The 24,740-nt window shown below is 44.3% G+C and overlaps 1 protein-coding gene across 2 annotated transcripts in view; it reads right to left on the reverse strand.

Annotated features, from left to right (window-relative positions):
- LOC126210051 (uncharacterized) overlaps window positions 1-24,740 on the reverse strand; it is an 895,609-nt gene that overhangs the window by 602,731 nt on the left and 268,138 nt on the right. For both annotated transcript variants that reach the window (XM_049939166.1, XM_049939165.1), the window contains exon 2: window positions 20,766-20,823. In XM_049939166.1, the coding sequence (XP_049795123.1) occupies window positions 20,766-20,822 (57 nt within the window). In that variant the 5' untranslated portion in view covers window position 20,823. The remainder of the gene's footprint in view (window positions 1-20,765; window positions 20,824-24,740) is intronic.

The following is a 24,740-nucleotide window of genomic DNA, read 5'->3' on the forward strand; positions in this document are numbered from 1 at the left end:
ATGTTGTCCACAGCACACTTGCACGTTGTGAACAGCACACGCTTACAGCAGAAATACGACGTACAGAATGGCGCACCCACAGACTGCGTTGTCTTCTATATCTTTCACATCACTTGCAGCGCCATCTGTTGTTGAAAATTGTAACTACTGTAATTTCGAAAGTTTGTCCGCCTGAAAATGTACTGTTGTCCCAAGCATATTGCAACAAACGGTGTATTTCTATCGCTGCTCGTTTAGTTTTTATTGCCGTTTCAAATATACCGGTCATTTTTGAAACACCCTGTACCATGACGCCTAATTCTCTGTGTTCGCTCTGCTCATTACGGTTCTCGCCACATTTCTGTTTGGAATTTCGTGCATACTGGAGGATCACGTGGCCATGTGTAGGACTGCGGCATGTTGCTCAGAGAGTTTGTGTTGAGTAATTGTATGTGACGATGATGTGGTCCCCTACTCCGAGGAGCGTAGGGAACGATGCGGGAGGCCCGCACCGCCGACCGGGCAAGGTCGTAGTGGAGTTGGTTTGCCATTGCCTTCCTCCGACCGTAATGGGGACGAATGATGATGATGAGGACAACACTACAACACCCAGCCATCTCGAGGCAGGGAAAATCCCTGACCCCACCGGTAATCGAACCTGGAACCCCGTGCGCGGGAAGCGAGAACGCTACCGCAAGACAATCGCAATAATTGTTTTATCATATCCTATCCAGATGAGGAATGCAACATAATGAAGCAGTTGTTGGCATAATATTCTTTTCAAAACCAGACTCTACCGCTCAAAGATCCAAATATTTTGCTACGTGGTGATTTACACAGATTTTTTTGTACCCTGCAATACTTTTATGTAGTATTCCAATGACATTTACTTCTCCACAGCACTGCAAAAAGCTACAGAGAAAGAATACAAATTTCTTGCAATATGAAAAAAATCAGTTGTTTGCATACACAAGACTATTTTCAAACTGTGTAGGAACAAATATAAAGCCATGTGGGAAGTTACAATGATAAAATACTGTTTGCTGCCAATCCAAACTTTGCCAGAGAATGACATTCTTTAAATTAAAGATCTAAACATCACAAATTAAGAAATGAAGCCAAGCCTAGAAGAGGTACCAGACAAGTGTTGAAAGATGTCTTGTAATCTAAATATTTTGAGTTTCAGGGAAGGTAGATCTATAATATTCTATGAAGCTCCGAATATATTTGAAAAAAAAATATTTTATTCGGCATTACTGGCCAAATTTGCTCTCTGTCCTCATCTCCGACTGAACATTTACGTGTGGCTATAAGTATATAGCATTAAGAGATCTCAGATTACATCGTAAAAGAAACATCAGAGAACACGCCAAGAGCATCGGAATTTCGTAAACCGTACTAAAACAAGTAAAGTGCCCATTCATATGTCCAGATTCGCACTGAAATACCCGGACATGATCTTTTCAGTGTGGTTTTCGGGATGCCAATTTTGCTGTAGTAGCAGTATTGTATTATCTCACGTCTGACTTTTTGTTATGGCATAATACGTGTGGATTTCAGGTTGAGCAAAGAGTTGAAACTAGCCTCGAATGCGGAATGATACACTTCGTTTCAAATGAATTGACTTCCCCTGCGGAAATGATTAATAAAAGACAAATTTGTTCAGCAAAACGACAAAAATAACTTCATTTTTCTGCACGACGGGTCATGTTTGATTGCTAGTAATGTGGAAATAAAATAAAGTGACAAAACGGAAATTAATAACATATTTAGTCTTCCGATTAGGTGAATCTATTATAATACATATGATAGCACCCCGCTAAAGAAATCCGTTTTGTCTCCATTTTACTTGAGAGTGTAATATTTCTGGCTTTGCAGTCATCATATTCAGGAGCTCTTCTTAGAGCAGTTGAGAAGGCAGAAGTGGTGAGATGACGTAGTGTGGTGTGAGGTACGGATGACAGATGGTATGCTCGGGACGGGTATCATGAGAAGCACCGCCTACATTGTGGTCCTTCTCCTCGATTGGCTGCTGTATACGGAAGTTACGTGCCAGAATAATAAACTTCTGTTATTAATATTAGAAAAACTAAACATCGTATTTACTTGCATTTGCCGGCCGGGGTGGCCGAGAGGTTCTAGGCGCTACAGTCTGGAACCGTGCGACCGCTACGGTCGCAGGTTCGAATCCTGCCTCGGGCATGGATGTGTGTGATGTCCTTAGGTTAGTTAGGTTTAAGTAGTTCTAAGTTCTAGGCGACTGATGACCTTAGAAGTTAAGTCCCATAGTGCTCAGAGCCATTTGAACCAACTTGCATTTCACATAAAAACATCTCTGAATAGCGTGCTATCATTCCATTATTTCACTAGTATTAATAATCAGCAGAATATTAAACAACTACTAAACGATAAAGCAAACGGAGCACTTCGGTGATATTCGGATCGCGCCTAATTTGGATGGCGGGCGAAGTGGTTCAGCTGTATGTTCAGAGCTGGCTCGGCAGTGTCGGAGGACGGAGATGTTGTCTGCCGTGGTATCAGTTAAGACTTTATTAGCAATGTCTAGTGTTTAAATCAGAGCTCGTTTGGTAGAATCGGAAGACAGACGTATAGTCTGCGACGGTCAGTATTAGTTAAGACGTTGTTAGCAGTACATGGTTAATTTTGACATATAGTTGAGAACACTGTGATACTAATTACTGAAATACGAGGTTCATTAATTTGTTGAAGAATAAAGGTCATTTGTGACTCTAAAAAGGAACGTAATTGTGCAGTTTCTCGTGTTATGCTAATAAAAGGCGAGTGGCATCCAGTATAAACAAACTGATCGGAAATTTAATCATTTCTAAGACAACAGTTCCTCGTTAAGAGTTTCTTATAGCCTCAAGATAACGGATTCACGGCCTACGTGCTGTTTTCTGCACAGGGGCAACTATAGAACACTGCATGTTGCTGAACATTTGTTAGAACTTATGCATTCCACTCAGGGCGGTGGAAGCAAATAGGCACCTCGCGTGTAATGTAGTCTTCGTACAAATGAGATCAGTGACACGTCATCTGTGGTAACACAGAGGAGATATGAAGGAGAGAGATACTTTTGTGGGAAGAGGTTTATCATACGCACGTATACATATCACCTCCCCCCCCCCCTCCTCTCTCTCCGTTTTTCAATTTGCTGTAAGAGCTGTAAACAAAGAGAAAACAGCAGAATCACGAAACGTAAAGATGGGACACATCGAGTGAGGTGAGCTGTGTGCAGCTTGCGTTGGAGCTGTTGGTAGGTTGGCATCGCGTAATAGGAATAGTGGTGTCTCGTTTTCTTCTTCCGTCTACTGGCGCCACTAGATTTGCTAGTGTTGTCTGGCCGCGAGTGGCAGCAGCAGCGTTTATCGATATCTAGTACCCATACTATCTTTGGAAGGACGTGAGGTGTTTTTCTGGGTGAGGTGTGTGAGTAGTAGAGATGGGTCGAACTCGTTCATTCCCGTGAAGTACTTCATTCATTTCACTCTTTGCCGTGAAGCGTTCAAATGAAGTAGTTCATTCATGAAGTACGGAAGCCTGGCGAAGTTGCCCAGTTCGCCGTTCAGCCGCGGCTACGCTCGCTTCGCCTCGCTCTTACAATAAAGCTTCGTAATACTTCATAATTTTACCAACAGATGGCCGAACTATGCGGTAACGTGCACGCAACGTTTTGCGTCTTACAGCGTCCGAGTTAAATACAGGATGGTCGAAGGGGACAAAGGAAAGATAAACAGAGAAGCCTGTCACATATAAAGAAGGTATTACGTTTAATTTTGCTCGACATTTTCTCATGAAGCGCCAAAAAGTCTTCATCTGCCAAGTGAAACCTTATTTGTTGTATTTATGGACTGAAAACTTGGGCTACAAACTAAATGCAGTCCAAGTTTATGTTCTTTTAAAATTTAATCCAAAATAGAATGAGTATGTTTACCACTGTCACAAAGTCTATATACCTACGTTAAGTAATTATTCAGAAGTTTTCCGGGATTTTATTTTTATTGAGAATAATAACCCTCTAAATTCAAAACGTAAACTGTCACCTGTAGTCATTGGTACGATTTCAGGTATAATCCCTCTTTATTTTATTCGAAAGCAGTTTTTGTGTCTGTTCACGCTTATACAATGGCTAGCAACACGCGATCGCGTAAAAGTAGTGAAATTTGGGGTTTCTTCGCCGATTTAGGTTATGTGAAAGCAAAGTGCAACTGTTGTTCTAAGTGTATTTCACCGTGCGTTACGTCGACAGGCAGTACAGGGAGGATTGAAGTGAAGGGAGAATGAGTGACGTAGCGCCAATGTAGTGGGAGAGGGAGAGGGGAAGAGAGTGAGTGAACGAACTAGAAAAAAAGTGTGGAGTGTACCATCTGTGGAGAGTTTGAAGTACCAGTTCATTAAAATTGAGTGGTTATTTCACACTTCACTGGAGTGAAGCGTTCATTTAAACGACTCATTCACGAGCTCCCCATCACTAGTGAGTAGTTCAGTTGGGACGGAGTAGCAGAGAGGTGCGGCAGCGCGAGGACACGCCGGGGCCGCTGGCGGCACGCAGGCACTGCCGGATCGAGGGGCTGCAGTTGCGAGGGCCACAACCTCGTTGTCCACCGGACCCAGCACGTTGAGCTGAGTGAACATTAATCCAGTAGTTAGACCTCCACTATTTGGTGATCGTGCCATTTGTTCGGGCGTTGCTGCTTGTAGCGCCGCTGTGAGACGAACAGCAACAAGCGGAGCATGTTGAGTTGGCAGAATCTATTAGTCGTCTTCTACTGCCTGTTATTAGTTTTGAATTTTGTGTTATTATTGGTGAAGTGCAACCAGCGGTATTTTACTGCCTAGAGGCCACTAACGCCCAGTTACCTGCCCTGGATATCAGTGTATTTTGCGGCAGTGTACTTTTCCTCGTCTTGCCGATGCTGTCCGGCATGACGTGTAGTTCGACAACCTCCTTGATAGCGGTGTGGATTGTGGTTTCTTTAGTCTACCTTCGTTGTACTGGTTCCTTCTGCCTTCCAAAGTTTTAAACACCGGATTCTGAAGACGTAGTGCTGTCTGTCACTTCGCCCTCGCTTGAATTAATCCATCGTTGTACTGGTTATCACACGTTAGGTGGTTTTGGTAGGAGGATTGGTCGGCGTTTAAACTGTCCCTAGTTTGAGTGGCCATCCTGTTACGTGAGCATAACTCTTGGCTGCCTGTTTCACCGCTTACGCAGCTGTAGGGACGTTTCTAGGTCGATCCTTGGAGCACTGTGTGTGGATCACTCCCTTCTTATTTGGTCTGATCGCGTCAATCGTTTGAAAATAATATTTTGTTTAAATTATTTCTATTGCTTGTCCAAATGATTTGAATTCTTCTTGATAAGGCCTTCAGCCGCCAGTGTAGCTCGTGTTACAGTCAATTTTTAATGACTGTTTTAAAATTATTTTGGTATTTATTAACGTGTAATTGTCTTCCTCATTTGTAATTCAGGCCTTCAGCCGCTAATTGTTCTGAAGTATTGCTTGTGGCCTTCAGCCGACAAATAATTTTGAATTCTTTCTTAATAAGGCCTTCAGCCATCATCTACATTTATACTCCGCAAGCCACCCAACGGTGTGTGGCAGATGGCACTTTACGTGCCACTGTCATTACCTCCCTTTCCTGTTCCAGTCGCGTATGGTTCGCGGGAAGAACGACTGCCGGAAAGCCTCCGTCCGCGCTCGAATCTCTCTAATTTTGCATTCGTGATCTCCTCGGGAGGTATAAGTAGGTGGAAGCAATATATTCGATACCTCATCCAGAAACGCACCCTCTCAGTGTGTGTTACAGTCAATTCTTTATTTTAAAAAATGATTGTTTTTAAAAAATTATTTCTTTAAACAAAGTGTATGTGTTTACTGTGCAGCCAACGGTAACTGATTAGGCCCTGTCCACACCTTTTCCTGCTTTCCCTAAGTCCCAAGTTTCATGGAGACTCTACCTGTCACAACTCAGACCGCTCTGCATATGTGCGAATCTGGCAGCGTTGGCGCGCTAGAAAAATTTTTCCAGGCAGCATTTGGCTGCTTGCAGATGCTGCTGATACAGCCAGCAGCCACACTCCAAGTAGCCAAAAGCGGGAGAAGGCGCTGCTCATACGAGACTTCAGCTCTGCGTATGCGCCTGCGCTGGCAACTGCTCAAACGAACCTCGTGTAGCGAACTACCCGCGCCTCTGAGACCGCGCACCAGGTTCCGCTCGGTGTCCGTGTGCTGAACTCCGTGACGCAGAGAAGTGGAGCGGAGCTTCTGACGGTTGGGCTGTAGAGAGAGCAGATGCTGCCGAGAGTGAAAGGCTCCGGACAAAAGCAAAGTAAAGCAGGTGCGTGAGGGGCGGCTGCCTACCTGCCGGCCCCTCGCTGAGAGGGAGGGGCCGGCAGTCGTTAGCTCAACTGGGGGAAGCCCAGACTCGCCAGGGCTGCCAACAGCTGCGACCGCTCGCAGCAAGCCATTGCTCTGACTACTGTCACACCACAGTCTAAAGCCGTCGGCACACGGACCGTGCTGTCGAACGTTAACGTTGAGCGTGCCAAGTTCAACGTGCTGCTGAACGCTTAGGAACGATGCGACTTGTGCATACGGTAGGAGGGTCCCAACGTGGTATACCCGATCGCAACGCACTCCAGCGGCAGTTTGAGGGATGTTTCTAGTTCGTAAATCACACTGTTTACTCAACGGGCGCGCGTAAAATTCCCACGTTAGCTCTATTAAAACGCACATTTCCTCTATCGTCCACGAAAAGGAAAGTGCCATGTCCAATCAATAAGGACACAGGCTTATAAAAGTTCCATTACAAACAGTGCAGTACAAATTTAGAATACTTCTCCGAATATGATAAACATTATTTCATCATTCCCACGCTCATTACTAGGCTCAGACGCTACTCCTTACGCTAAACATACGACACAATCCTCTTTCGTCATCATATTGGATTACACCTTGCCAGAAACGTTAATAGTAGATAATTATGTTACTAACTGAAATTTAATTATAACAAATTGTACCAAGAACAATGCGTTTTGGACTGATCTTCAGTGTGTCGCTGCCTTCAAATAGCCTACTCTCATAATACGCTCGTTACAATAATTCTTTTGCCACGACTATGATGTTTCTCATTATTTTTTTGGAACGAATCACACAGTTAACAACGGGGTTCCCAGTTATTCTCACTTCGCTGGTGCTCAGAAACGGCATATACATGTATAGACTCGAAATGAATGCCAATATGGCGCCTCACAACTCTGTGCTGAAGGGAGACGGCGTGCGTGTGACGTAGTTGGCGTTGTGCCATCTCATTGGTCAACGCTCAGACGCACGCTCAGAATATCTGACATGCTAGATATTGCTCTGCACGTTCGGAAAGACTCCAGTGTGTGCTATTCCACGCTATGACGTCAGAAACTGGGCACGCTTAACGCTCAACGTTCGGATGCACGGTCCGTGTGCCGACCGCTTAACATAACAGTCGCGACCGTTACGGTTTGACAGTTGGAGCGACACTAGCGCTCCAAGCAGCGAGAAATGAGAACTCCAGATGCGTTGTGTTTGTTTTGCATCCCTTTCCTACTTGATTTACGAAATATTTGAATTATTTTTTTGCCTCCAAGAGTTTGTGTAAAATCAGAAGACATAGATGTTTCTAAAATGATTCTAAAATAAGTGCAAGTTGGGATAAAAGTCATGAATCCAGTGGCAAGTTACAAAACATTCGTGAAGAAACACTTGCCACGTTGGACAGAACTGCAGCTTAAAAAAATGGCTCTGAGCACTATGGGACTTAACTGCTGTGGTCATCAGTCCCCTAGAACTTAGAACTACTTAAACCTAACTAACCTAAGGACATCACACACATCCATGCCCGAGGCAGGATTCGAACCTGCGACCGTAGCGGTCACGCGGCTCCAGACTGTAGCGCCTAGAACCGCACGGCCACTCCGGCCGGCAACTGCAGCTTACCACGTTGATATCAACGGAATATAGACACATAGATTCACACATAAGGGGCACAGACATGTACCTCTGCATGCAAAAGGGATCGACGCTCCATTTGTCGTTCCATAGGCCTAGTGTGTTTTAGTCATTGTCGCCTGTTGCCACACGTAAGACCTTCATCTTTATATTAGTCTAAGTGGGACAAGCAACTGCCAAATAGCGGGAGAAATATACTGCGAGTGTAAACCCCAAGTCCTCAAAGCCAGTAGCACTGGCAAAAGTTGTGTCATATGTATATTTGCCGTTAGAGACTTTTCAGTGACATATGCACAGTATCAGATAAGTACTGCACCTCCTGCTTTAATAGGTGGAACATATTGTCAGTTATCCCACATTTTATTTGTATGCCTACCACATATCTCTGTAATGTACACACTGATGGAAACATAAAACATTCTGACAAAATTTTATGCCTGAGTGCTGTACTGTAATAAATTTAGAGGAAACAGCTTAGTTTTGCCTCTCCATTTTGCTGATGGCATGCTAATCTGCTTTAACAACAAGCCAAGGACATCTTTTTTTTTAAATATTGGGATCCAATAGTCTCAAAAATTTGTTTGTCCTTCTTCACTTGGTCCTTCTCATACAGCTTCTGTTGCTGCCTGTACTTAAAATGACAGGCACTTTTCTTGTCCCATAATAGCTTTACACGAAGTCTAGCGATTTGCAAGTTCTGATACTCCACACGCTTTTTCTAAACACTAATACTTGCACTTAATTTTACCACTAGATCGTCAAAGCAGGTCTGTGTCGACGATTCAGATGAATCTGGCACTGATATATGGAGACTTGAACTGCCTGCTTTTGTGCCATAGACGGATTGTCGAACCTTTCTGGCGGTCTGCTCTTCATCGTCAGTTGAGGTGGCGTATTTGGAATGTCAAACAATGTGGTTAACTACATTCCACACGAGTTTATTATTGTCTGCATTCTTGAACTGGTTTTTTTCGACATGTAGCGGATAACACTTATCATTATTATAAAGGTTAACAGGGTCTTTTTTCATAACATCTTTTCCTCTGCTGTTCACTAAGCATTTGCTACTCCTAAAACGAAACATTTATCATCAATATACATGTAATTTGCAAGCGAATCCTGACGATGCAGTTCAGTAACATGATGGTATATACCTGTCAGGATCCTTAGGAAACCTAAAAAAAAAAGACATGTGGTATCTTCTTATTGTTGTTGCTGCATTTTATTGCGCTACGCTGTACACCCGTTTGTAAAAGCCACTGTACAAACCAAAATAAACAAACGCGCTGTTCGCTCTCGCTTTCACGATCGCCCCGAACGCATCAGCTTTAACTTACTGGCCGGTTGGCGCGTTGCTGGCGCAGTAGGCAACAAGATCGAGGTGAAGTGTCGCGACTCTTATGTTAGACTCTGGTTACACTGAAGGTGAACGTCTTCTGGGACTATCAGGTCGGGTCGTATTTTTCTTCAAACCTGTTTTCCTAAAATCTACTTTTTGGCCAGATACACTCCTGGAAATTGAAATAAAAACACCGTGAATTCATTGTCCCAGGAAGGGGAAACTTTATTGACACATTCCTGGGGTCAGATACATCACATGATCACACTGACAGAACCACAGGCACATAGACACAGGCAACAGAGCATGCACAATGTCGGCACTAGTACAGTGTATATCCACCTTTCGCAGCAATGCAGGCTGCTATTCTCCCATGGAGACGATCGTAGAGATGCTGGATGTAGTCCTGTGGAACGGCTTGTCATGCCATTTCCACCTGGCGCCTCAGTTGGACCAGCGTTCGTGCTGGACGTGCAGACCGCGTGAGACGACGCTTCATCCAGTCCCAAACATGCTCAATGGGGGACAGATCCGGAGATCTTGCTGGCCAGGGTAGTTGACTAACACCTTCTAGAGCACGTTGGGTGGCACGGGATACATGCGGACGTGCATTGTCCTGTTGGAACAGCAAGTTCCCTTGCCGGTCTAGGAATGGTAGAACGATGGGTTCGATGACGGTTTGGATGTACCGTGCACTATTCAGTGTCCCCTCGACGATCACCAGTGGTGTACGGCCAGTGTAGGAGATCGCTCCCCACACCATGATGCCGGGTGTTGGCCCTGTGTGCCTCGGTCGTATGCAGTCCTGATTGTGGCGCTCACCTGCACGGCGTCAAACACGCATACGACCATCATTGGCACCAAGGCAGAAGCGACTCTCATCGCTGAAGACGACACGTCTCCATTCGTCCCTCCATTCACGCCTGTCGCGACACCACTGGAGGCGGGCTGCACGATGTTGGGGCGTGAGCGGAAGACGGCCTAACGGTGTGCGGGACCGTAGCCCAGCTTCATGGAGACGGTTGCGAATGGTCCTCGCCGATACCCCAGGAGCAACAGTGTCCCTAATTTGCTGGGAAGTGGCGGTGCGGTCCCCTACGGCACTGCGTAGGATCCTACGGTCTTGGCGAGCATCCGTGCGTCGCTGCGGTCCGGTCCCAGGTCGACGGGCACGTGCACCTTCCGCCGACCACTGGCGACAACATCGATGTACTGTGGAGACCTCACGCCCCACGTGTTGAGCAATTCGGCGGTACGTCCACCCGTCCTCCCGCATGCCCACTATACGCCCTCGCTCAAAGTCCGTCAACTGCACATACGGTTCACGTCCACGCTGTCGCGGCATGCTACCAGTGTTAAAGACTGCGATGGAGCTCCGTATGCCACGGCAAACTGGCTGAGACTGACGGCGGTGGTGCACAAATGCTGCGCAGCTAGCGCCATTCGACGGCCAACACCGCGGTTCCTGGTGTGTCCGCTGTGCCGTGCGTGTGATCATTGCTTGTACAGCCCTCTCGCAGTGTCCGGAGAAAGTATGGTGGGTCTGACACACCGGTGTCAATGTGTTCTTTTTTCCATTTCCAGGAGTGTATATCAAAACTGCGCCCAGTGAAATTTAGGCCCGTACAAAAATCTGTGAAATTCTCAGCCAATATCCTCCGAAAGTATCTGCTCACGGTTCACACGCACCCTCAGAATCCACATGTACATCTAAATTCTGTGAACCACTGTGAAACGTATGGGAGCGGCGTTCCATTGCACGAGTTATTAGGGATTTTTCTTGTTCCAGTGACGTCCTTTTCCTCGTTCCATACACGTATGGAGAGCCAGTTCAGTCCTTACAACATCTCGGTGACATTCTCCCGAGGGTCAAACAAACCTGTCCTCATTCGTGCTGCCCGTGCCAATTCTATCTGGTACAGGTCCCACACACCTGACCAATATTTGTAAACAGTCTCCTTTGATATTACTTCCTCAGTATTCCCCCGATAGACCAATATACCACCTGCTTTGCCCATAACTCAGCCTATGTGATCATTCCATTTCATATTCCTACAGTTGCACCCAGGTATCTGTATGAATTTGCCGGCACAACACTACATTTCTGAACATTTAAAGCAATCATTGCACCACTTTGAAATCTCATCAAGATCTGACTGAATACTTGTGCAGCTTCTTCCAGACAGTACTTCATCATAGAGAACTGCATCGTCTGCAAATAGTCTGAGGTTGCTATTAATATTATCTACAAGGTCATTAATGTAGAACGTGAACCAAAAGGGTCCCAACAAACTTTCCTGCGGCACATCCGAAGTTACTTCCACATCTGACGATGACACGCAGCGTCCTCCCAACGAAAAGGTCACAATCTAGTAAAAACTTTCACTTAATACCCCATATGATCTAACTTTTGACAGTGAGCGTGGCTGTGGTACTGAGTCAAATGCTTTTCGCCAATCAAGAAGTACTGCATCTACCTGACTGCTTTGATCCATGGATTTCAGACTGTCATGTGAGAAAAGTGCCAGTTGGATTTCACATGATATTTTTAATTTAATTTATTTACTTATCTATTTTTTCATCAGTCTTCTGACTTATTTGATGCAGTCCGTCACGAGTTCCTCTTCTGTGCCAACCTCTTCATATCACATCTCAGAGTAGCACTTGCAACCTACGTCCTCAATTATCTGCTGCGTGTATTCCAATCTCTGTCTTCCTCTATAGTTTTTAACCTCTACAGCTCCCTGCAGCACAATGGAAGCTATTCCCTGAACTCTTAACAGAAGACCTACCATTCTGCCCCTCCTTTTCAGTATTTTCCATATACGGGGGCAGTTCAATAAGTAATGCAACACATTTTTTTTCTCGGTCAATTTTGATTGAAAAAACCGGAAATTTCTTGTGGAATATTTTCAAACATTCCCGCTTCGTCTCGTATAGTTTCATTGACTTCCGACAGGTGGCAGCCCTGTACGGAGCTGTTAAAATGGCGTCTGTAACGGATGTGCGTTGCAAACAACAGGCAGTGATCGAGTTTCTTTTGGTGGAAAACCAGGGCATCTCAGATATTCATAGGCGCTTGCAGAATGTCTACGGTGATCTGGCAGTGGACAAAAGCACGGTGAGTCGTTGGGCAAAGCGTGTGTCATCATCGCCGCAAGGTCAAGCAAGACTGTCTGATCTCCCGCGTGCGGGCCGGCCGTGCACAGCTGTGACTCCTGCAATGGCGGAGCGTGCGAACACACTCGTTCGAGATGATCGACGGATCACCATCAAACAACTCAGTGCTCAACTTGACATCTCTGTTCGTAGTGCTGTCAAAATTGTTCACCAGTTGGGATATTCAAAGGTTTGTTCCCGCTGGGTCCCTCGTTGTCCAACCGAACACCATAAAGAGCAAAGGAGAACCATCTGTGCGGAATTGCTTGCTCGTCATGTGGCTAAGGGTGACAATTTCTTGTCAAAGATTGTTACAGGCGATGAAACATGGGTTCATCACTTCTAACCTGAAACAAAACGTCAATCAATGGAGTGGCGCCACACCCACTCCCCTACCAAGAAAAAGTTTAAAGCCATACCCTCAGCCGGTAAAGTCATGGTTACAGTGTTCTGGGACGCTGAAGGGGTTATTCTGTCGATGTCCTTCCCCATGGTCAAACGATCAACTCTGAAGTGTATTGTGCTACTCTTCAGAAATTGAAGAAACGACTTCAGCGTGTTCGTAGGCACAAAACTCAGAACGAACTTCTCCTTCTTCATGACAACGCAAGACCTCATGCAAGTCTTCGCACCCGAGAGGAGCTCACAAAACTTCAGTGGAATGTTCTTCCTCATGCACCCTACAGCCCCGATCTCGCACCGTCGGATTTCCATATGTTTGGCCCAATGAAGGACGCAATCCGTGGGAGGCACTACGCGGATGATGAAGAAGTTATTGATGCAGAACGACGTTGGCTCCGACATCGACCAGTGGAATGGTACCGTGCAGGCATACAGGCTCTCATTTCAAGGTGGCGTAAGGCCGTAGCATTGAATGGAGATTACGTTGAAAAATAGTGTTGTGTAGCTAAAAGATTGGGGAATAACCTGGTGTATTTCAATGCTGAATAAAACAACCCCTGTTTCAGAAAAAAAAATGTGTTGCATTACTTATTGAACTGCCCTCGTATTCCTTTCGTCACCGATTCTCTGGAAAAACTCTTCATTCCTTATCTTATCAGCACCTAATTTTCAACATTCTTCTATAGCACATCTCAAATGCTTCTAACCTCTTCTTTTCCGGTTTTCATACAGTTCATGTTTCACTACCATACGATCCTGTGCTCCAAACCTAAATTCTCCAAAATTTCAGAATAACGCTTATGTTTGACACTAATAGACTTCTCTTGGCCAGGAATAACCTTTTTGCCAGTACTTGTCTGCTTGTTATGTCTCCCTCGCTCCGATAGTTGTGGGTTATTTTTCTGCCTAAGTAACACAATTCCTTAACTTAATCTACCTCGTGATCACAAATCTTGATGTTAACTTTCTCGCTGTTCTCATTTCTGCTACTTCTCATTACTTGCGTCTTTCTTTGATTTACTCTCAGTCCATATTCTCCACTAATTAGAGTGATCTTTCCAGTCAGCAGGCCATGTAATTCTTCTTCACTTTCACTGAGGATAGCAATGTCATCAGCGAATCTTATCACTGATATTCATTCACCTTGAATTTTAATTACACACTTGAAACTTTCATTTATCTCCGTCATTCCTTCTTCGCTGTACAGGTTGAACAGTAGGGTCGAAAGACTTACACGATTTCTAATCCGAGCACTTTGTTCCTGGTCATTCGCTCTTATTATTCCCTCTTGGTACCTGCATATATTACACATTACCTGTCTTTCCCTACAGTTACCGCTATTTTCTGAAGAAGTTCGAACATGTAGCATCATTTTACATTGTCGTAGACTTTTTCGAGGTCGACAGATCCTTTGAACGTGTCTTGGATTTTCTTTAGTCTTACTTCCGTTATCAGCTGCAACGTCAGAATTGCCTCTCTCGTGCCTTTACCTTTCCTAAAGCCCAACTGATCGTCATCTAACTCATCCTCAATTTTCTTTCCCATTCTTCTGTATATTATTCTTGTCGGCGACTTCGATGGTTGAGCTGTCAAGCTGATTGTGCGATAATTCTCGTACTTGTCAGTTCCTGCAGTCTTCGGAACTGTGTGGATGTTTTTTTCGAAAGTCAGCTGGCGTATCGCCACACACATACATTCTACACATCAACGTGAACAGTCGTTTTGTTGCCACTTCTCCCAGTGATTTTAGAAATTCTGATGGAATGTTATCTATCCCTTCTGTCTTTTTCGATCTTATGTCTTCCAAAGCTCTTCTAAATTCTCTTTCCAATACTGGATCCACTATCTCTTCCCAGTCGACTCCTGACTCTTTTTCTCTGACGACATCAGAGAAGTCTTCCCACTCATGGAAGCCCTCAATGTTCTCCTTGCATCCATCCGATCTCTCCTTTACATTTAACTGTGGAATTCCCATTGCGCCCTTAATTTTACCGCCTCTGCTTTTGATTTCACCGAGGAATGAAATAGATATTAGTGTTAGTGGCGTTGATAAACAGCTGAATCGTCTATGTTTTCGAAATTCATGCTGGTTGGCATGGAGAAGGTCATTCTCTTCGAGATAGCCCATTACGTCTGACCTCAGAACATATTCTAAGATTCAACAACAAGTGGATGTCAAAGGTATTGGACGGCAGTTTTGTGTATCAAATGGTTCAAATGGTTCTGAGCACTATGGGACTTAACATCTGAGGTCATCAGTCCCCTAGAGCTTAGAACTACTTAAACCTAAGTAACCTAAGGACATCACACGCATCCATGCCCGAGGCGGTCGCGCGGTTTCAGACTGAAGCGCCTAGAACCGCTCGGCCACAACGGCCGGCTTTGTGTATCACTTCTGCTACCATTCTTGTAGACAGGTGTCACGCGTGCTCCGTTCCAGCTATTAGGCAATGGTCTATATTCGAGGGATCTACTATAGGCTTGGAAGGCGTCTCATGTTGCATATTACGCCCGTGACACTAGCAAAACTTGCTGACACGCGGAACATCAGCGTACAAAGTGCAAGCCTACATGGCTGAGAGGCAAGCAAGAAGGAACCGTGCGTCAAAACAACGAGACGCACCGAGGCAGAACACGAAACCAGAACGTCGTTCCGGAAGCAGTGAGCGGGTGAGAGACGGGGAGGACCAGAAAGGGCATCCTGGGACCGTGACAGCAACCTCTCTCCCAGTGACTTGCAACGGTAGCACAGCCCCAGCGATTCCTGAGTTGTGCCTCACCGCACCAGGGGATAACAGTCCAGAAAAAAATAATAGAGAAACCGGTTTTACTCCTGACATCAAGTGCAGTACAGTAATGCAGTGTAGGGGCGTACGGTGCTGTGCAGTGCTCTGTAGCACGGCTGTTGATAAAATATCGATATATCGTTTTACCGTTTTGCAAAAATATCGATAGATGTAGTCAGTAATAGCATGCCACAACCCCCCCCCCCCTTGCCAATTTTGTTGTTGTGGTCTTCAGTCCTGAGACTGGTTTGATGCAGCTCTCCATGCTACTCTATCCTGTGCAAGCTTCTTCATCTCCCAGTACCTACTGCAACCTACATCCTTCTGAATCTGCTTAGTGTATTGATCTCTTGGTCTCCCTCTACGATTTTTACCCTCCACGCTGCCCTCCAATGCTAAATTTGTGATCCCTTGATGCCTCAAAACATGTCCTACCAACCGATCCCTTCTTCGAGTCAAGTTATGCCACAAACTTCTCTTCTCCCCAATCCTATTCAATACCTCCTCATTAGTTACGTGATTTACCCACCTTATCTTGAGCATTCTTCTGTAACACCACATTTCGAAAGCTTCTATTCTCTTCTTGTCCAAACTGGTTATCGTCCAGGTTTCACTTCCATACATGGCTACACTCCATACAAATACTTTCAGAAACGACTTCCTGACACTTAAATCTATACTCGATGTTAACAAATTTCTCTTCTTCAGAAACGATTTCCTTGCCATTGCCAGTCTACATTTTATATCCTCTCTACTTCGACCATCATCAGTTATTTTACTCCCTAAATAGCAAAACTCCTTTACTACTTTAAGTGTCTCATTTCCTAATCTAATCCCCTCAGCATCACCCGATTTAATTTGACTACATTCCATTATCCTCGTTTTGCTTTTGTTAATGTCCATCTTATATCCTCCTTTCAAGACACTGTCCATTCCGTTCAACTGCTCTTCCAAGTCCTTTGCTGTCTCTGACAGAATTACAATGTCATCGGCGAACCTCAAAGTTTTTACTTCTTCTCCATGAATTTTAATACCTACTCCGAATTTTTCTTTTGTTTCCTTTACTGCTTGCTCAACATCTGTCAACACCTGCTTTCTTTGGTATTGGAATTATTATATTCTTCTTGAAGTCTGTGGGTATTTCGCCAGTCTCATACATCTTGCTCACCAGATGGTAGAGTTTTGTCATGACTGGCTCTCCCAAGGCCATCAGTAGTTCTAATGGAATGTTGTCTGGCAATATCGAGTGCCAATATCTTCATTTTATATTATTTTATTCACAGTTTTCGGCAAATATTTGAAGTCGTTCTTTTGAAATAGAACATAATTTTAGTTTCACAGTGTGAAGGAGTCTCACTACTTTTTGAGCTTTCATCACGTCCAGTTTTTCTCTTTCACTTGTAAAGCAAGTATAGGTCGGTACGAAAGGAGTAGTCTGATTGCACTCGGGGGGTGACGAAGTGAATGGAATAACAAAACTTCCTACGTGAAGAAACAGCGCACTAGTTGTGTTAAGAAACTATTTTTAGTGCAACTAGCGTGCTGTTTCTCCCCATCGGTAGTCTCCAAAAACAGTTGTTGAAAGTGACGAACAAAAATCTAAACAAGACTGGTCATTGCGGTGTCCAGAGAACTGTGACGGGAAAGGCTGACGTAATCGGCGCTTGGGGCTACCAACAAAAACAGCAACGTTTAGCTTCACCACGCAATTTTGACTCTACAACTGGCGTTTGCAGAAATGAAAAAAACAAGGAGTCGAGATGAAGTGTTGCGGACAAATCTAACATGTGACGAAACTGAACGACGGTCCCGTGGGACACCTTTTATTGTGCCACTTAAATGCAGTTACCAATGTTAGCAAAGTGGTTATAGCCAAGCGTGAACGTGCATCGTTTTCCTTTCAATTCTTGCTCTAAAGGATAGTGGCAGGCTGCTAGTTTTTTGATGTACGGAATATCTAATAACAAATCAATACTTAAATATACTTCAAAACCCAGGATCGTTTAAATACTGTTTACTGGATAACCGGTTTCGACACACTAAAGGTGCCATCATCGGATCTGTGAAGATATAACATGACCGCTGCGCTCATGTGCCAAATAGTTTTATCTTGTGACATATCTGATGGAATAGAATAACCATGAGAGAAGTTGTTTTTTATTTCTGTGACAATGATTTTATATCAGCTGGTCTGCCTCATGTATGGTTTATAAACGTTAAGGTACCTTCAGTTATGTGGTACTGTACTAATAGTAATATATATAGTGTAACTCACGTAAGCCCTCCCTCAAACCTGTCATGTTGTATCTTCACAGATCCGATGATGGCACCTTTAGTGTGTTGAAACCGGTCATCCAGTAAACAGTATTTAAGCAATCTTGGCTTTTGAATTATTTCTACAACAGAGTGATCGCCCCACAACACGCTATGTGTTCACTGCAGCCGATATTTTTACAGGTCCCTGCATCGATATTTTTACTGTCAATATATCGATACATCTTTTCGATATATCAGGAGCCGGTGATGATTTTTTATAAACATCGATATTTCGGATCCCCGATGTTTTTAACCCTTTGTTTCCCGACATAGGAAAAAAATTACTTTTTAACATTTTCTTTGCAGAATTTATGCTATTGTGGCCTCAAATGACGCTAGGATTTTTTGTAAAATTTTATTTTATTTTTCACAACTTTTTTCTCTCCTGGTTCTCAGAAGTACCGTCAGACTCCATGGACAGAATGACAACATGCGCAGAAAAATGCTCCAGTTTTTATAACTTGTACCTTATTCAACATAAATATTAAATATTTTTACATTAGAAAATTAATTAACAGAAATATGATATTTCTGATTTTTTTAAAATTTCGCATATTTTTATTCTAGAGCAGCTACACAATACATAGTAACAGCTATACATTTTTGATAGTATACACATATCACATATTTAGTGATACCTCATGAAATTGTAGGAAACAGTTCTTTTTCATATTGCAGCACAAATACACTTTACATGTACTACATTGTGAATGTGGTCTCGACTGAATTTTATTTTTCGCACACATTTCGCATCGTCCTGTTTTACAACTGAACACTACAAAATGGTGTCCTCGGTTGCCAAGACGTACATCCTTCGGAACAGAAAAGTTATCCTTCCTTCTCTTTGGGAGAGTTATTTCATCTTTACCAGAGTTTCTCTTTTTGAGATTTGGCACTTGCTGTTCATTCATTAGCCCTAGTGCCGCATCACGCCTGAATTCCAGCAGTGGCAGTGCCCCATGTAGATCACTGAAAATGACGTAAGCATTGACAAAAGAAATTTCTATTGCTCCTCAGAAGAGACGGTGCCACCATTTCTTTGATCGCCTGTCAAGACCACAAGTTGAACGTAATCTGTCTGCATGATCCACACCACCCATGTTTTTATTGTAATCACATACAATAACTGGACATGGTATAGTCATACTAGTTCCATCTTTCTGTTTTCTTGTCACTACGCTCTGTTCAGTGCTATGGAAGTTTGACGCAAAATACACTACTGTAAAGTTTGACGCAAAATACACTACTGTATTTTCCTTCTATTGAAATACTGTTAGATCTAAAGATGACTCTCTGTGATTTGATTTAGACATTTTCCTTTAGGTAAATTCCCTGGCAAACCTTTCCTGTTTGTTCTAATTGTTGCACAGGCAAATGTATTTACGGATTTCTGTGTGAGAAAAAGTGGACAGAACAACTAGTGAGAGGTGACGCAATTTTGCTACAAAAAAGGTTCGCACAACCTGACGGTACTAATAAGTCCGCCTTATATTTTCCACTTTATCTCATTCACTTGTAACGTAATGCTTCAAACTATTATAAAAAAACAAAGAAGGTAAGTACGTACAATGGAAAACTCAACGGAAGTTTCAATAAATTGCGCACAAATTCAGGCAACACCATGGAAACAAGCACATACAATCTTCTGTTTTCACAGCAGCACGCGAAAAACAATTTCAAGCTCTGACCGCCAGAGAGGTCTATATATTGCACAATAACATCTATGAAACAGTAGAGCAGAGTTACTGTTACGTACCGACAGGCTCTCAGATCACGAAACTGCACCACGAGAAAATAATGAGAGTCAAAACTTACTGGTACTTTTAAGTACCGTCCGGCAACAAAGGGTTAAACCTATCAACAGTCCAACTCTCTCGTGCTGCAGAGTGTTTACACTGTATAGTGTAGTGTAGAGTAGAACGGCACAAAATTAGTGACGCAACAACAGGGCACAGGACAGTAGTGAAACGGCACCCGCGTTATGGCTTCCGGATGACTGTGCAAGAAGGCCTTCAAAAAGTATGTTACACATGTCCTCCCACGGTAAGACGACTGCGCATCGTCAGGAGAGAGTACGTGTTCCAGGCCTCCTACAGACACAGTTGTGCTGCGGTACGTGTGACAGGGGCACCACAGTGAGGGAGTGTACCCGTGCGGCAACTGAAACTGTGTACGCGGACCGGTAAGAGTCATGTGGACAAAACGCCAAAATTGCACACAGATTCACAATAAAATTCTGGCGATATTCGCACCAAGTGTAATGTCGCCGCCAACCGTAGTGATATGGTGCAAATAATGTGACCGAGGCCCCACAGACGTGAACGGTGCTGACACGGAGGGAAGGGCATCCACATCGAGCACAGAGGACAGTGTCCAGGCAGTCGGGTAACTGATTCGCAGCAGCCGCCGATTTTTCACCCCTGAGGAGGAACACACAGCGGATCTCCAGTGGCTACGTGGGCAGCGAGCGCATTTCTACCGCCGAGGAACTGAGCAACTGGTAGAACGTGCCGATAATTGTCTAAAGAATCTTGGTGACTATGTTGAAAAGCCGTGTCATGTGCAGTGCAGCGTTCACTAAAAGTTACTTGGTCCGCCACAATAATGTGTAACTTCCCGTCGTATCTGTGTGCCAGAGGAGCGATGGATAGTAGGTAGACTTTTTGCCCTTAACGTGAACTCATTTCCGTTTATCTCTCTCTCGATTTATATTCTGTACTTTATTATTACTTTCTTAAAACAGAATACTTTGTTTCAACTTTATGCCACACTTACCTCCAGCACTGAGTTGTTCAGCTGGTCCTGGCTCAGGTTCACGTTCTTCGTCTGCATCCTGAAACGAAGGATCACGAAGTTAAAGCAAAATCAACTGTTGACCCATGTGTATGAAATTAGAGGAGGGGGTGGAGGAGGAGGAGGAGGGAAATAATATTCTGTAAGATGGTACTGTGTACTATGGTTGCATCCTGTGTGACTGAAGCTGAGGGAAAGCATCCATGCCTAAGTCAAGGAATGAACAAAAAATAAGAAATAAAACAGTTCTGGTAACTATCACCTCACTTGCTTTATGGACGCTTCTAGTATGGCAACTGAAAAACAGGAAGAAGGAATGTTTTCGATATACTAAAGATGTACTGTACGAGCACAGAAATGGAACAAAGGAGGGTGTGAAGGAGCAAATACGGCTGGGAAAGAAGTATGGAGAAGAAAAAGGAAGTTTCCGATTTCACGTCCCGTCCACCGCGTGATCATTACGTCATGGCATACGTTGTTACATCCAGTTTTGATTCCAGCCGGTTCGGAGATTTGCTCCGCTCGGGGATTGGACGTACTGCTGTCTTCATCATGATTCATCCTGATCGACACGCAAGTCGCCGAAGTAACGTCAAGCAAGCGACCAGTCTACCCGACGGAAGGCCCCAGCCACGCGTACATTTCATACTTTGCTATGTGGTGGTCTACATAAGAATGCTCAAGAACAGATGGGTAGACCGTGTAACCAATAAAAACGTACTGAATACAACTGGGGAGAAGAATAATGAAACAACTTGACTAAAAGAAGGGATAGGTTGACAGGACACGTTCTGATACACCAAGAGATCACCAGTTTAGTACTGGGGGGAAGTGTGGTGGGTGAAGATCGTAGACGGAGACCAGGAGATCAGAGCAACAACCATATTCAGAAGGATGTAGCTTGCAGTAGTTACTCAGAGATGAAGAGACTGACACAGCGTGGATTAGCATGGAAAGCTGCATCAGACGAGTCTTAGAACTGAAGACTACAACGACGACGACGCGTTGTCCTGACATACACTCTAAGACTTAAAAAAACGACACACCACGAAGGAATTATCCGAAAGGGACGGAAATCGGTACATGTGATGCACATGTTCAGACAAACAAATGTGGCCGAGTGGTTCTAGGCGCTTCAGTCTGGAGCCGCGCGACCGCTACGGTCGCAGGTTCGAATCCTGCCTCGGGCAAGGATGTGTGTGATGTCCTTAGGTTAGTTAGGTTTAAGTAGTTCTAAGTCTAGGGGACTGACAACCTCAGATGTTAAGTCCCATAGTGCTCAGAGCAATTTGAACCATTTTGAACTGTCGCCCGCCGCCGGCCGAAGTGGCCGAGCGGTTCTAGGCGCTACAGTCTGGAACCGCGCGACCGCTACGGTCGCAGGTTCGAATCCTGCCTCGGGCAAGGATGTGTGTGATGTCCTTAGGTTAGTTAGGTTTAAGTAGTTCTAAGTCTAGGGGACTGACAACCTCAGATGTTAAGTCCCATAGTGCTCAGAGCCATTTGAACCATTTTCAACTGTCGCCCGCCGCCGGCCGAAGTGGCCGAGCGGTTCTAGGCGCTACAGTCTGGAACCGCGCGACCGCTACGGTCGCAGGTTCGAATCCTGCCTCGGGCAAGGATGTGTGTGATGTCCTTAGGTTAGTTAGGTTTAAGTAGTTCTAAGTCTAGGGGACTGACGACCTCAGATGTTAAGTCCCATAGTGCTCAGAGCCATTCGAACCATTTTCAACTGTCGCCCGCCGCCGGCCGAAGTGGCCGAGCGGTTCTAGGCGCTACAGTCTGGAACCGCGCGACCGCTACGGTCGCAGGTTCGAATCCTGCCTCGGGCAAGGATGTGTGTGATGTCCTTAGGTTAGTTAGGTTTAAGTAGTTCTAAGTCTAGGGGACTGACGACCTCAGATGTTAAGTCCCATAGTGCTCAGAGCCATTTGAACCATTTTCAACTGTCGCCCGCCAAACAGCAGTTCAACCAGGGTGATGGTCTGGGGTACTATTTCTTTCCTCAGCAGGATACCTTTGGCTGTCTTCTGGCACGATATCCTTCAGGAGGACATCCAATAACTCTGTCAGTCAGTTCCAAGCGGGATAACTGCTTGCATAAGGGCTGGAGCTAGGCCAACGCATTGCTGACTTGTCCAATTTGTGAATCTCTTTCTCTTGAATAAATCACCAAAATTTTACCGAAATTGTAATCTTTCTTGTCTGTACGTGTACATCACATCTCCCGATTTCCGTCCCATTCAGATAATTCCTTCGCGATGAGTGTTTATTATGCTACTGTATGATTTGTTGTAGCTACAAGTTTAAAATTTCGTTTTCAATTCACGGTCTAGAAACAGAATAAAATAAGGAAAAAATAAATTCACGCTCATAAATTAAGGATAATGCTGATACATGGTGAAACAACGCTCTGGTGGGCGGTTTGCGGGTTAAAATCACCTCGGGGTATGACTGTAAGGTGTCAGGCAAATCCAACATCTTCCATGAAAACCCTGACATGATAAGCAAATCCAGTAGTATGTCATAGCTCCGAATAAATCGTGACATTAAATTAACCAAAGTAATACGAGTAACGAGTGAGCAAATGGAATACCACAGACTAACACAAGAATGCCTAAATGCATGTCATACCTTCCCACCGTGACACAGACGCAGTTCCGAGGGGAGAAACGAGAAGCCGAGAGCAGAACCGTGTTAAGCGAGAAGGCCCTACGATAAGGGACGGACACCCATGTCGCCAGCTAACCGCTACGACCACACCACCCGCAAGTTTTTAGCGTGAGACTTTTTCGCGTCTCTGTTACGTTAGGACCACCCCCCCAGCCCATGTTAAAAGCTAGAGCCCTCCAGAAGAACAGTACAGATCTTACGATAACACAAAAAGGGCCACACCACCCGCAAGTTTTAGCGTGAGACTTTTTCGCGTCTCTGTTACATCAGGACCACCCCCCAGCCCATGTTAAAAGATGGAGCCCTCCAGAAAAACAGTGTAGATCTTACGATAACGCTAAAAGGACCACACCAGCTCCAAGTTTTAGCGTGAGACTTTTTCGCGTCTCTGTTACATTGCAAACTTTAAAAACATTGCCCCACCATGAAAAGTATAACGTTTCTCATTGGATAGACAGAATTTTTGTAGGCGGAGCTTAAGGTTAACATTGAGACCCTGATTGGTCAGATGAAAACACAGCCAGGTAGTTTTTTTTTAAACCAACTTCGGTAAATTGTAGTAAGGAGACGTTAGGAGGGAGTTGCTTCCGAGAGGGCGAGGTGGACGGAGCTGCGCCGGCCGCCGCCCCCTGACGAACACCGACAAGGTAATGAACCCACGCGATGCCGCATTTTTGAGCGCATAAGGCTTCACTCAGAACTGCAGAAGTGTCATCTGTTACATCCCTTTTTTGCGTAATACTAGTGTTAATCGTCAATTAAAGCTCATGGTGTTCACATTTGCCACTTGAAGTAAAAATCTGAAACGCGATGATTTTTCTGTTATATAGTTATTGAGAAGTCACATCAGCCACTGTAATTTACGACAAGTTAGATAAGTAATTAAAGATAATTGAGGGTCACTGTAGACCATTTTGATAGTTTTCTCTCTTGTGAAACTTAATTTAAACTTTGATTAAGGATGTGATATGGCATAGGTCATCCTTCGATCCATTGTAGAACTTGGAAACCCACTCGGGGAATATTCGTTCACATTTTTGTTGAACGCAGTTGGTTTTTACCATACTGTATTAAAACATTTCCTTTTATCAATAGTGCAATTTATAAACAATGTTTTGTGAGTAGAATAAAATTTCCAATGGTAAACTTAACTGCTTTTTCGACGTTATTTTACCAGCTAACTAAAGATAGGAAAGCCTTGAACTCTTTCCACTAAATTTAGTTAGTGTTAAGATTCTTTTACAGGCAGTGCAGTGGAGCTGACGCTGAAATCATTAAGTATTT

Source organism: Schistocerca nitens, chromosome 10 (assembly GCF_023898315.1).
Source record: "Schistocerca nitens isolate TAMUIC-IGC-003100 chromosome 10, iqSchNite1.1, whole genome shotgun sequence".
Classification (NCBI taxonomy): domain Eukaryota; kingdom Metazoa; phylum Arthropoda; class Insecta; order Orthoptera; family Acrididae; genus Schistocerca; species Schistocerca nitens.